Source organism: Lathamus discolor, chromosome 1 (genome assembly GCF_037157495.1).
Source record: "Lathamus discolor isolate bLatDis1 chromosome 1, bLatDis1.hap1, whole genome shotgun sequence".
NCBI classification, from domain to species: Eukaryota; Metazoa; Chordata; class Aves; order Psittaciformes; family Psittacidae; genus Lathamus; species Lathamus discolor.
In genome coordinates this window covers 53,756,063-53,769,246 of record NC_088884.1, presented here as the reverse complement: position 1 = coordinate 53,769,246, position 13,184 = coordinate 53,756,063, and the positions used below count along the sequence as shown (strand labels likewise).

Below are 13,184 nucleotides of genomic sequence, written 5' to 3'. Positions count from 1 at the left end.
GCTGCTCTCCGTTTTCTGCTGCCGCCTCGAGAAGGTTTGAGTGCGAACACGAAGCCGACTGACACGCAGAGCTATCAACCTGTGACTGACACGAGCAACAGCCGAGCAAGCCCCGCTCCGCACCCCTCTGCGACTACAACCCCCGTCGGCCCGCGGTGCAGGGCTCGCCGCCCTGCCCCTGCGCCTGCGGGAGCGCCGGCTTGGAACTGGCAGCTGCTTTAACTTTCGCCAGTCGGGCTGCCCCAGGGCTGGACAGGGAAAGCCGTGCGACCTTGTCCCCGTCGTCCGTGGCTGGAGGAGCCCGTGGGACGCCTTCCACTCCTCGGGAGGCGCCGCCGCGGACAGCCCGGGCTGTGTCGGGACTTCCTCAGGCGGCGGCGCCGCGCCGTCCCTCCCTCTCGCTAAGATGGCGGCGCTGTTGGCGGTAAATTCGGGTAAGAGAAACGTGAGCGCGGGGCCGTGGCTTTTCCCTGTCCTTTGCGGCGGGGCCGTTCCCCGTCTTCCCTGCCAGCCGATCGGGGGGCGCCGGCCCCGCGCTCCTCCTCAAAGCCCGCTTGGCTGAGGGCGGCGGCGGCACTGGGAAGGCCGGCGTGAGGCGGTAGTGCGGCCCGAGCGGGCGGCGGGGCAGTAGGCTGTCGGGACCGCGGTGGTGCTGGCAGGCGGCGAGGAGAGTGGCTTCCATGATGCGGTACCCGGGGCGCTCAGGCCGCGCAAGGCGGCCTGGTGATGGAGTTCCGCGGTCGGAGCTGCGCCGTGCCTGGCTGGTCCCTGCCAGGAGCCAATGAGGCTGGTGACATGGTGGAGCAAAGGCCACTGTGGTAGCTCCTTGCGTGTGATTAAGCATCATTGCTGTGTTGCCCTCATCTCTTAATGCTGTGTGCAATAAAAAGTGAAACAAGAAGTGCACCGTGCATGTTGCTCAGTGCTACCACAAGGAGTTTGGAAGTGTTGAGCTGGTTTCTCTTGCATTGAATGTTGCTAAGGGTTAGCATCAGAATCAGCTATGGTCCTTTCAGAGCCCATCACAAGGAGCAGCTTGTGTTACTAAGGCAGCATTTACCCAACATAACTAGGGAAATAAATCAAATGTAAAAGGAAATTACTAGATATTCAGAGGATAACCTAGGAGGTCATCTCAACCCTCCACCTTTTCCGCCCCCTTAAAGCAAGGCCAGCTCAATCAGGTGGCTCAGGTCCTTATCTAAGCTAGTTTTGAATACTAGTAGGGGTGAAGATCCTCCCAGAGGCCTCTCTGGACCTCTGTTTCAATGTGTGACCAGCCTTATAGTAGTGGGGTTTTTTTTTCTGATGGCTGATTGAAAGCTTTGGTATTGCAGTTTATGTCAGTTGCTGTTCATCCTTTGGGGGGATACCTCTTGTCTCTTCCCTGTGTATACTGCCATTCAGTAGTTGAAGATAAAAAGGCTCCCATTTCTCTTTAGCCTTGTTTTCTTAAGACTGAAAAAGGCTGGTTTTTTCAGCCTCATTAATCCTGTTCTTCGGCTCCCTATTTCAGTGTCTTGCTCTAGGGAGCCCAAAACTGGACACAGTACTGGACTGAAGGACTCTTGTAGATATATAAACAATCACTTGTTTATATGGGCCAGGGGGAGTGAGCAAGCGGCTGTATGGTTCTGAGTTACTGGCTGAGCTTAAACCATGACATGAGGTGTACGTCATACCGACTAGTTAATAAAATGAAAAGCTCCATTCCTGCATTAAGCAACGAGTAAATTTTACAGATAGTATATTTTGATCTCAGTAAATCGGTTACTTCCCTGTCCCCTCACGGAATAGCAGTAGTGACGCAAAGGCTCTTCATTTGAAATGTGACCTTGTTAAAGTGAAGATTGAAGTAGTCCAAGTTAGAATACACTTTATTTTGTAAATTACATGGCAAGAGATTCTATAGCCTTATAATTAAAAAATAACGGAAGGAGTTTTATACATGAAAGATGAGATAAAATTTAAAGCAGATGTGGCACTAGAACTAAGGAAGATTTTGCCTTAGGTTATAGTTTATTATTTTGGGGGACAGACATAGTGTGGTTAAGTCTATAACTTGACAAAAACTTCAGTCGTAAGTGTAAACTGCTGTTGTTGCCAAAAGAGGCAACCCAACCTGTCCTTCCTTGCTGTCCCTGATGGGGAATGTCTTAATGCCTTACAGTATTCGGGCTGGTACAAAGCAATTGGGTTGTAAGGACAAGAGCAAACAAACAGGCCCCGAAAATAGTTGAACAGCTTTTGGCAGGCACTGTGGATTGCTGCTTGTGCTTTTGGATCTCAGTAATTTAATGAGAGTGAAAAGACAGTTTAGAGTGGAAGTAAATCTCTGAACTCTGAAGTTACGTGAGACAGCCAGTTACAGTCCGGAGGATGAAATTATTCATCCAGTAGTAGTTATTTTTAGTGAATTTGTCTGGGCAGTGGTAATATTGTATGATTAAAACACTCTGGTGCTTAAAAAACAGAGAAAGGATTTATCCTTTTTTACAGGTTGTCCACTCGGATGCCGCTCTATTGGCGCTGCTAATTGCACTGTAAATGAGGATAGTTTTTGTTAGTGTTGAGTTTGGGTGAGAGGGTTTGTTTTGGTTTTATTCTTATTTTGTGTGGTTTCTTCCTTTGCAACAGAATAAAACTGACAAAGTTTTACTTAGTTTACTGCTTCCAAGACACCTTAGGTAGTGGTAAAATTGACTGAAATCAGTGCTCTTGCTCTGAGACATGCTCTTGTCTCCATGCTCACTCACTGCATTTCAATTTGACTTATGCTGCCTTATTATTCAGGGCATTTGTGTAGCATATTACATTACTTCGAGGTGGTGTTGGGTTGTATGAAAAAGAGGGGCATTTCACGTCAGAGTAGCTACCTCTTGCTTGCTATCTTAATGTGAACAGCCTGGTCAAGATGAGGTGTGGATACGTTTGAGTTAGATGCATTTAGTCAGGTTTACCTTAAGGCTTAGGCCTAGTCAAAACAAGTATGAGAATTAAAATGTTGCCTCTGTACTTGATTTTATAGCACAATGTTAACTTGTACATTAAGAAGAAGGAGGCAGGGGGAGGAGGAAGTTTAACCAGTTTTAGGTGAAATGTTAGTATTTTTTTGTATATAGGCTACTCGGCAAGGCATAGTTCTATTTTATAATTTCTTCAGAAACAAAGCTGGTTTCAGAGGCCTCTGCTGTTCACTACCCACTCGTTCTTTCTCTCCATGTTTCAGGTATTGCTCTTCCCCTAGCTTTTATGACTAGCAGGGACACTTTGTAACCTGTGTTAATGAAATACTCTTGATTTTTAAAAACAAGATTGGAAGAACTCTGGAAGATGTTTCTTCCTTTTTTTTCCCCCTTTCTTTGATTTGGATCATTTGACTAACATGACTTACAGTGCTATCCATCAAGAGTTAATGGAGCAGGCATGTGTACGATTTGGGAACAAGCGGCTCTGAATGAAGGAGAGCAGCAGCCTCTTAAGGTAGCTTTTCTGCTAGCAAAGTTGTAGCACACAAAATCCACTGCTAGCTTGTAATATCTTTGGGTCAGGGACTGTGTCAGTAAATGCTCAGAAACACAGAAAGTGACCTGCAATCAGGCAGTGGTTGTTCTGTCATAGCTTGCAGTGACTTGTGTGTAGAATCTGAAACTTTCACAGATACAAATGAAATCTAGCAAGGGAAACATTTTGGTACTTCTGTTTAATGTCAGTCTTTAGTTTTTGTATATATATTTTAATAGAATGTTAATACTAGATGGTAGGAATAATTTTCCAATTGTAAGATTTTCAATTTAGACAGTGATTCTGGCTGAAGTCTGAAGACTGGTTTGGTATACTGTTTTCATGAGACCTGATCATAAGGAAATTTCTAGTGCAGTCTTCATACTACAGACTTTGGATTCTGAATTATACATGTTCCAGTTGTTGTACTAAATTCAGTTTTGAAATACTGGCAGTCCTGGGGTAACAGTTGGACTTGATGATCTTAAAGGTCTTTTGTAACTGAATTGATTCTATAATTCTATATGCAAAGGAAACTCTTTCAGTGTTGAGGAAGAGGAGACTATTCTTAGAATAGGGTCAGACTTGTCTTAATTAATATATTTGTGCTTGCTAGCTTCCAGAAATAATCTAGTCTCTTCTAAGCATAGTCAGGTAATGATTTATATTCTAGTACAGGAAATTCATATCTTTATGTAAAGTTCTTGTTACAGAATGTTAGCAGCAGATGTGTCTTATGGATCAAAACTACATGTATTTTTATTTTTTTTTTTTTTTAATCAGAATGAGAAAGATGAGTAGATGTGAAAGAAAGTGTCCTTAGGTTCATGATTTTTTACTTATGTGATAGTGCCTTTAATCTTAGGGTTTTGGTTTCTAATTTATTTTATTCTACAGACTGATGCAATGATGTGACAAATTCTGATAAAGCTGCTGTTCATTTTCAGTCCCTCATATATTAGGTATTTCTCTGGTTTGGATTCTTCTGTCAGAAATAGAAAGCAGGAAGCCAGTCTTGCCGAGTTACATTCATATTCAAAGTCTGCCTGGCAAGTCTTAGTTATCCTTTAATCTTACCCAAGTGATGGAATCTCATAGGCATATAAGGTTGAAAGATTACAGAGCTTGTATCAATATCTTTATAAGATGACTTTTGGACCCAGAATGTAGCTGCATACATCATCTTTTCTGCTTCTGTAGCTCCCTAAATGCAATTAGGTATTATACTGGACCACTGTTGTAATTTTTTTGTGCCTTAAGAAAGGAAAAATAGGCTTTGATGGACATAGTAGTCTATACTGTCAAGCTGAAACGAACAGTAAGTTTAAAAAGTCTACTTATTAGAAATAGTGTGTAATTTTTTTTTTCTTTCTTTCTCCATTCAAAATACAATGTTTTATTTCTTTTAGCTGCCAGCTTGTGGGGTCCATATAAGGACATATGGCAGACTGTAATGAATGCCATTTGGAAAAGGCAACCTGAAGCTATTCATCGCCTCGACCAGGTTTTAAAGAAACACAAATCGGACTTCATTTCTCTCTTCAGAAATCCGGTACTGGATTAGTGCTCTTTTGTGGAATGAGTTGGAGAGCTGACAATTTACTCTGTATTGTACGGTTGTATGACATACTGTTTCGGCCCTAACCATCCTTTTCGTTATATGTTATTATGGTACCTAAGACAAATGTGTTACAACAGTCTTGTTCTGCTGTAAGAATACAAGTAGCTTGAATAATATGTTTTATTTTTTGTCTTGTACAGGATGATTTATAACTTTTTTTTTTTCTCCTCACATTATTTGAATGCTATTTTGAAAGGAATAGTAAAAGTATCTGATAATCCATCAGTCAAGTATTAGCGTTTTTTACTACTCTTATATCTCTGAAATAAAGCACAAAACTATTTTGTCTGGTTTTGGTCCATGCTCATGCTTCAGTCAGGTTAATGAACACAAAGAACAGAGGAACACATAAATTTACAAGATATAGGTTGTGTCTTATTAGATATGTGAGATGAGGTGGAAAACTTTGCTGTTTCTTGGATGATAGATCACAAGATAGCAACTAGCAGTATGTCTTCTTTCAGTGGTGTTACTTCTGCGATAGTATGTGGCTTTTTATATGGATAAGACAGAAAATTTAACAGTCAGCTATAGAGTTTCGTTAGTATATCTTAGTGTCTGAGTTTAATAGAAAAAAGAATGATGTAGAAAACAGTGGTTTGGAGTAATGCAACAGTTCTGATCAACGACCCAGATGTCTTTTCTTGAGCTGATACAAATTCCTCTTGAGAACTGTATCAAAATTTACTTTGTCTCCTTTATTCTTAGTAAACTAAATATCAAAACCAATTGTATAAGATTATTTTTGCTACATCCCAACAAAGAGATCATTGCTGTATGACTGTAAAGCATTTTTAGGGTGCCTTTACTATTTCTGTGTTTAAAAGCACTGCGTTTGTTTTTATGTTGACAACCTAACCTGTCAGAACTATATTTGTGAGGATTGATGTGTAAAGCTTTATTCAGTATTTGATCTTGCCATTTTGAATAACTTACGATGCTTGTTTCTCTTGCAGCCAAAGAATGTCCAGCAGCATGAGAAAGTTCAGAAAGCAAGTACAGAAGGGGTTGCTATCCAGGGACAGCAGGGAACTAAACTTTTACCAGAGCAGCTAATCAGAGAAGCCTTTATCCTCAGTGACCTCTTTGATATTGGAGAGTTGGCAGCTGTTGAACTCCTTCTAGCTGGTGAGAAGGGAAAATATTTAAGAGCTGGAGGAATACTACCTAAATAGGGCCTTCTTATTTAAGTGTATGCTTAACATGAATGTGTGATTCAGTCAGGGCCTTAGAGCATAGAATGTTCTTAAAAAAAAATGAATCTGCTGTCATAGCATCATAGAGTCATAGAATAGTGAGGGTTGGAAAGGACCTTAAAATCATCTAGTTCCAACCCCCCCATCATGGGCAGCAACACCTGACACTAAACCATGCCACCCAAGGCTCTGTCCAGCCCAGCCTTGAACACCGTCAGGGATGGAGCATTCACAGCTTCCCTGGGCAACCCATTCCAGTGCCTCACCACCCTCACAGTAAAGAACTTCCTCCTTATATCCAATCTTAACTTCCCCTGTTTAAGTTTTAACCCGTTACCCCTTGTCCTGTCACTGCAGTCCCTAATGGAAGAGTCCATCCCCAGCATCCCTATAGCCCCCCTTCAGATGCTGGAAGGCTGCTATTAGGTCCCCATGCAGCCTTCTCTTCTCCAGGCTGAACAGCCCCAACTTCCTCAGCCTGTCTTCATATGGGAGGTGCTCCAGGCATCATCCTCGTGGCCCTCCTCTGGACTTGTTCCAGCAATAGTACAATAACAGTGTTATGAACCTAATGTTTGTATTTCATGCAACTGTTGCAAAAGGGAGGATAACTTGAGGGGGTTTTATGATTTACTTTCTCTATTACTGAATTTGAAAATAGTTTATAATTAATTGATAGAGTTTTTCCATAAAGCAGTGTAATAGATCTTGGTTCTTCAAATTATGTAGAAGTTATGCACTGATATGTGACTCTGTTTGGATCATAATCTAGTAACTGATAAGATTATGAAATATATTCTAGAAAGTGACACGCTTTGCATGTAGAAAATTGATTTCAGAGTTATTAAAATATAATTGTTAGTTATCACTACTAGCTGCTGTTCATCATTAACTTTTTAATAATTCATTAAAGAAGTAGCTTGCAAATTTGTCACCTTTGGAAAGCCATCTTCAAATCAACCTCACTTTCTATTTTGAATTTGAGTTTTCGATATAAATTCAGAAAGAAAGTTTTATTTTGAATAAAGAAAAGATACTTTGCTGATAATCAGCTTGAATTGATTGTTAAGATTGGTTGATGGGAGCTACAAATACCATTTGGACTTAGGGTATTTATGGACTTACACTTCTGTTTCTTCTGAATTTTTGGATGTTTTAATAACTGAATTTCAGTTTAAATAATAGCGTTCAAAATACCTGTGATATCTTTTAAGTGCCTGAAAGAAAACAAAGTGATAGTGAATAATCATGGTTGCTTTGAATTCTACACTTATATTTCAACTGGAAATGCAAAGACGTAAAGCTGTTATCAAAGTGTGTAAGGTAGGCTTTCTGTGACTATTGTATGCATTTTCATTCAACAGGGGAGCACCAGCAGCCTAATTTTCCTGGCCTTACAAGAGGCCTAGTGGCTGTTCTGTTGTACTGGGATGGAAAAAGATGCATTGCCAATTCACTAAGAACCCTCATCCAGTCACGCCAAGGCAAGACATGGACGTTTGACCTCAGGTCTGTATTAGGGTGATGAGCTCATCGAAGTTCTTTGCTTTGAGTTCTTTTAAGACTAGTTAGACTCATTAGTGCATGTTATGTGCAGTACATTTGCCTTTGATAGCAATCTTAATTAGCTGATACAAGTTGTATTTTCATATTCCATGTTCTTGAACCTACAGTTGTCTAAAGACTTTGTATCCATTCAGCATAATGGTTTGAAATTAGCCATGCACATTTAGTTATTTTATGTATATAATATAGTTGTATGCTTTCCAACAAATACATTTGATGGGATTCATTATTTTAGACTTCTTCTGTGACTGGGAATAGTACGATTAATTGTTAAATTTATATTCTTTCCAATGTAGTCAAGAGTTAATATCCATGACAACACGCTTTACAGATGACCTAATGGAGCAGGGTTTGACTCAGAAGATCCTCACTCTTGTGTCACACATTGATTTGAACAATGAATTTGATAAACTCCAGAGAGAGCGAGGGTTGGGCAGTGAGAAACATCGCAAAGAGGTAAATATTCGCAGGCTGTGAATATTCTTCTGAATTACTTCAGATTACTACAGATTAGAATACAGTTAAACTGCAAAGAGACAAGGAGTGATTTTTCTTTTTACTTTCTAGTTTCTGTTCTCTGCCTTTGCAAGCTCTGTTACTGCCTGAGAGGTCACAGCTTGTGATATACCAGAGTGGGATCAAGGTTACTTCCTGCATTTGAAAATTGCTGTTGCTCCCTGATGCTAGGGCATACCTTATTTTTAGTGAAGAAGTGTAATCAAGGACAGTAAGAAAGTAAGCCTAACATTTGCATTATGTGTAGATTTCTTCTTTTTAATTTTATTCTAAAGACTGTGTATTAAATCATCTGCTGTCAGCACCATGGAACAAAAATAGTTCACAAATTAGTAAAAGAGACTGAAAGCAAATCAAGTCGGGAAAATAATGCTCTTTTTAATAATTCAGTTGTGTTTATATGAGCAGAAGCATTTCTAATACTGAAGTGAGAATTGCTTGAAAATTAGTCCTTGTTTTGTGTAGTCCTTGAACTTAATTGAGACTGTGACTAACTGCAGAGTATGTTTCTAGTAGGAAGATTTCAGACATTATTGGTTTATTTTCTACACTTAGAATCATAGAATCATAGAATAGTTAGGGTTGGAAAGGACCTCAAGATCATCTAGTTCCAACCCCCCTGCCACAGGCAGGGACACCTCACACTAAACCGTCCCACCCAAGGCTTCATCCAACCTGGCCTTGAACACTGCCAGGGATGGAGCACTCACAACCACCCTGGGCAACCGATTCCAGTGTCTCAGCACCCTAACAGGAAAGAATTTCCTCCTTATATCCAATCTAAACTTCCCCTGTTTAAGTTTTAACCGTTACCGCTTGTCCTGTCACTACAGTCCCTGACGAAGAGACCCTCCCCAGTTTCCCTATAGTCCCCCTTCAGATAGTGGAAGGCTGCTATGAGGTCTCCACGCAGCCTTCTCTTCTCCAGGCTGAACAGCCCCAACTTCCTCAGCCTGTCTTCATACAGGAGGTGCTCCAGTCCCCTGGTCATCCTTGTGGCCCTCCTCTGGACTTGTTCCAACAGTTCCATGTCCTTTTTATGTTGAGGACACCAGAACTGCACACAATACTCCAGGTGAGGTCTCACAAGAGCAGAGTAGAGGGGCAGGATCACCTCCTTCGACCTGCTGGTCTCGCTCCTTTTGATGACTTTCTAATGGGTGATCTGTCTGAAAATTACTTTATGTTGTAATCATTCAATTTGTTTTCCACCAAGTAAACTAGTTTTACACTTTTGCTATTAATGTAGAAACTGTACAGAGGATATCCTTCTGATTTACCTTAAATTATCTTAATTTAACATTAAAATTCATTTAATGCATAATGTTAGAAGGTTTTTTTGTTTTTGTTCATCCACCTTTTAGGTGGACTACCGTATTTCTCTCTGTATTCATTAGAACTATTCAGCTGGAGTCTGTGCACAAATCTTTTGCTGTGTTAAATGTTGAAAAGTTTTAATCATGATATATGTGATTTTAGTGGAAATAGAATGCTTATAGCTAGCTATTTTTTATTTAACCAGGTACAATAGAAACAGGGAAAGAACATCATCGGAAGCTCACAATTTAGCTGAATAAAATACCGTTTTACAAAGATCATTATGAAAGGCTGTTAGTGGCAGTTTAAACTGAGGGGGAGGACTGAAGTTAACAAATTAAATGAATGTCCTTGTTTGAAAACAGGTTGTTTTTGTTGCAGCTGTTAGAAAGAAGGACAAATTTTGTTTTCAAGAGCAATTGTACTTAATTGTATCACAGTATGAAATATTTTGCCAAATAAAAAGAAAATTAAATATTTTTAATATGAAAAGGCTTGGTAGCCTTTAATGTTGGGCATCATATTTGTCGCATATGTGATCGGGGATGATAGATTTATATTTGTTTTCTGAAGTTGATACAAATATTTTGTCTGGGGGAAGAAAGTTCTAATTTTAATTGCCTTTCATGTTTCTCAGCATCCTAAAAGTTTTGTATTTGTGTAGTCAGCTGAGGTCATCTCTTTTGGGAGAAGGAGAAGACTATGCCCTTATCTGGCTATAACTACCAGCATAGTTGGGTATTACAGACACGATGTGGCTTTTGTGTGGTACTCGCAGATATTGTGTCAACTCGTGTCTCCTGACCTTGACAGAGATGCTGATCAGTCATATTTCAGGGTATCTACCTACTCAAACCTTATATGAAATACATGGGAATACAAACTCATCTAACAAGCAGAAGTGTGCCTTTTGTTGCTTAGCAATTAAAACCCCCAACATTTTCTGTAGCTGTTGTCTTTAGAGTAATTTTAAATTTGACCTAGTCATCCTGATTGACTGTGAAGGACAAACTGAACATGTTACGAGAATATTTATATTCAGAGTTTTTGTTTGGTTTTTCTCTTAAAGGTTTCTGACCTCATTAAAGAATGCCGACAGTCCTTGGCTGAAAGTCTGTTTGTGTGGTCCTGCCAGTCACCACTGAGTAAAGATGACACTCTCATCCTCATAAGTTACCTGGAGAAAGTAACAGTGGAAGCTGATGGCTCATTAGATGGTGTAAACTTGTCTCTTCTCATGGCTCTCCTTTACTGCTTTGATGTCAGCTCTTTGGAACAAGGCACAGAAGATCGTGAAGGTAATGCTGGCAAGTTTCCCAGAGACCTTATGTTGTGCAAATGGATGAATTGTTTTTTAACCAGTTTTGTTACTGATCTGTGACAAATTGGTAGGATTTTTCATGTTTGTTTCCGCATTCATTTACTGGGTGTTGGTGTTGTGTTTGTTTTTTTTTTTTTTTGATTTCAAGATTTGGTGCACCGTCTCCCTCTGCTAGCAGAAAGACAGTATATAGCAACAATACACACTCGTCTTCAGGAGTCTCAGCCTTGGAAATTACCAGGCCTTCAAGCTACTGTTAGATTAGCCTGGGCACTGGCATTACGAGGAATATCCCAATTATCCGATGTGACAGGTAAATTACCCTGAAGTGCAGTTGCTGCACATTAGTATTCAGAGCTTCCAAGAGGTAGAAGTCAAAGTATCTGTAACCTTTTTGAAGTGTTAGTATTTACCTTTATGATAAAATTACAGTTGACACTCTTTTAAAGCTTTCTCAGTATGTGAGTTTAGTTGTTGAGCATTGAATTACTCTGAAATGTACACAGATTTAGAAATATTTAGTTGTTAGACAGTAATATTGCATAATGTCTCATTGAAGTGAAAGATAGTTTAATGTACTGGAAATGTGAAAGATTGCATTTTAGTAGCTTTAGTATTATTTGAACACTTAAATAGAGAATAGACTCTTACGACTTTTTACACCTGTAAATGTTAAACCTCAGGATCTTGAAAGGACAAATCTGTTTTAAAGTTGGGGTTTTTTTTCCTTTATCTCTGTACTTCATAAGCTTCTCAGGCTCCCTGCTAGGTCAGAATTGTGTCTACTCCAGAATATATATTTAAAGAAAATGTGAACTTTATAATTAATGTCGGTTTATGATTCTTTGTTCATAGTCTTAGATTTGATTGGGTAAATGGATTATGTGCTTTAACACTTACTAAAGAACAAAGTTGAGATCATCACCAAACATTAACTTGTATATTCCAGTCTAGTGTTTTCCTGTATGGTAGAAAAAACATAGTTGCTAGAAGCATGTCAGTTTGCATGTCAGCCGGGTATTCTGAAATATGTTTTGTTTGGTAACAGGTAACTATAATTTATTTTTTTCCCTCTGTTGTGATTTCTGTGGCCCAGCTCTTGCAGAATTCACTGAGGCAGATGAAGCAATGGCAGAGCTGGCAGTTGCTGATAATGTCTTCTTGTTCCTGACTGAATCTGTTGTGGGGTCTGAAAATTTCTACCAGGAAGAATTTTACATTCGCAAAATTCATAACCTTGTCACAGACTTCCTTGCGCTCATGCCAATGAAGGTAAGCTGTTTGCATGAATAGTAGTTCTTTTCTGTATTTCTGACATTAGAAGAGCTGGCATAGGGATTCAGATACGACCCTCAGATTGAGGCTCTGCAGTTCAGAAAATTTGTTGACTTTATGAAACCCATGTGGTTTGGGATTTGTTTTCCACATTGAAGTGATGGGAGAATGTGATTCTTAAAACACTTCAGTGTGGTGAGATTTGTAAAGCAAGGTTTTGTGCCAGTAGTGGTTTAGTTTTGTTTTGTTTTACATGATTGAAATTTAAATGAATGTAGAAATTGATGGCAGTGAATGTGGGTATTGATTTTTTTGTTTGTTTTCTTTCGATACAGACAGTAATGTAACCTAAATTTACTTACATCTTTTGTCTCTTATTCTTAATTTATTCTTTTAGTGGTGATGTTTTCCATATTTAAGGGGAGGGATTCTACTTTTTTACTAATATTAATTGTTGGGAAAATGAGCAGTGCTTTTCACAGGAACAGCAGAAATACTGCAAAAGGGTTTAAAAAAAAAAGTTTGAAGCAATTGCAACAGTTTCATTTGTGCAAGAGCTTGTATCTAAGCATGGAAGATTAAAATTCTACGAAAAGGTTTTTATTTTGTGACCTTCATCGTGTTGAACTATAGTTGGAGTTGCCAAACAATTACTGAAAGGTGTGCAAAAGAAGGATTTAAAAATATATTTTGTTCATTGTAACATTTCAGAATGAGAACAATATTGTCAGGAAAAACAGTATTTTAGCCTTAAGAGTCCTTAAGGGCATATATGAACAAGCTGTAGACAGTTTTTAGGTTTAATCCTAATTTATTTATAATCTGGGTGTTGCATGTTTTCTTGAGCTGTCTTTTTAACTGAGAGACT

General features: G+C 39.3%; 1 protein-coding gene across 1 annotated transcript in view; it reads left to right on the top strand.

The window, feature by feature from the left end:
- Positions 1 to 249: 249 nt before the first annotated feature.
- Positions 250 to 13,184, top strand: part of NUP205 (nucleoporin 205) — a 51,685-nt gene continuing 38,750 nt past the window's right edge. The window contains exons 1-8 of the mRNA XM_065671495.1: positions 250 to 434; positions 4,914 to 5,056; positions 6,082 to 6,253; positions 7,686 to 7,830; positions 8,184 to 8,343; positions 10,790 to 11,018; positions 11,190 to 11,354; positions 12,138 to 12,313. Coding sequence (XP_065527567.1) covers positions 407 to 434; positions 4,914 to 5,056; positions 6,082 to 6,253; positions 7,686 to 7,830; positions 8,184 to 8,343; positions 10,790 to 11,018; positions 11,190 to 11,354; positions 12,138 to 12,313 — 1,218 coding nt within the window. The 5' untranslated portion in view covers positions 250 to 406. The remainder of the gene's footprint in view (positions 435 to 4,913; positions 5,057 to 6,081; positions 6,254 to 7,685; positions 7,831 to 8,183; positions 8,344 to 10,789; positions 11,019 to 11,189; positions 11,355 to 12,137; positions 12,314 to 13,184) is intronic.